At 39.6% G+C, this 1151-nt stretch overlaps 1 protein-coding gene across 1 annotated transcript; it reads left to right on the forward strand.

Moving 5' to 3' along the window:
- Positions 1-207: 207 nt before the first annotated feature.
- On the forward strand, positions 208-444 carry SARC_16822 (hypothetical protein; the record flags this gene model as incomplete). Its single annotated transcript, XM_014289076.1, has 1 exon — positions 208-444. A coding segment is annotated over one exon (237 nt), but the record flags the coding sequence as incomplete, so codon positions are not given.
- Positions 445-1151: the final 707 nt, after the last annotated feature.

Here is a 1151-nt window from a genome sequence, read left to right on the forward strand (position 1 = left end):
TACATATAAATTCTGGATACATGCCTTTGTAATGGCATAGCACGCCAATCCCTTTACGTGCACCTATACGTTTCTCGACATTCAGTGACTAACAGTAGCCATGTCACACCGGTGCGTCCGAAGTCACCCACTACATCTGTACTTCTGTGACTCACATACTTCCTGGTACTATATTCCATTGCATGCACACCCCGATTGGTCTCACAGACCAATGTCGCGCGAAATGCGGTTACGGAGAATGCCGACAGTTCCTTCGGCCAATCGGACCCCAACATAGAAGGTGGCCTGTCCGTGGAGTTTGCGTGTGAGCGTATCCTCGCAGGTGTGCAGAATGGGGTGGACGTGGTTTGGATAGCCGGACCGTTGGAAAAAAAATTGTTTATGCGAGCCAGTACGTGCCCATCTTCGCCAAGTGGCTTGCTAAGAGGACAGGCAAGAAGATGATGCAGAGCGCTCTCGCTGAAGACAAGAAGGTGGAGTGATCCATGTGCAAGAGTTAGGGGTTGCCCTGTACGAAGGTGGGACCTGTTTTAGCATGTGACTAGAATGGGAGTGATAGCGAGTGGGTTTGTTGATACTTTTAATACACAATGTGACGCTGTAGTCTCAGGTCTTTAATTAAAGGATAAAAGCCTGGAGGTTGGTGGTACAGCTTCTGGTAGCCGGTATATTGCGGGCTATTTTACGATGAAGCCTATATGTACATTCAATTCTCATCATTTAATGCTCATGGGATGCATGATTTGCAGCCGAGCACATCGGGCCTTTAATGACCTCATATATTTTATTGGTTGCCATCGACTGTGTGACACTCCAAAAGCTGCGGTCGAGTCGGTGAAGCGTGTTCAGCGTTCGTGATACTGCTCGGTGTAATGTACAATATACTTGTCATTATTTTTATTCCGAAACCATTAGTATATAAATATGATACATTTATGAATATATATATATTATTTCTATGTACATATAGTATATCCATGTATAATATGTATATATATATTTATATATTTATATATATAATATATCTTATGATCTATATATAAATATATATATATATATTAATATATATATATATATATATTAATATATATATATATATATATATATATATATATGCCTACCTATATATCTATACTTCTATATAATATGCA

Source organism: Sphaeroforma arctica (assembly GCF_001186125.1).
Source record: "Sphaeroforma arctica JP610 unplaced genomic scaffold supercont1.8966, whole genome shotgun sequence".
Lineage (NCBI taxonomy): Eukaryota > Ichthyosporea > Ichthyophonida > Sphaeroforma > Sphaeroforma arctica.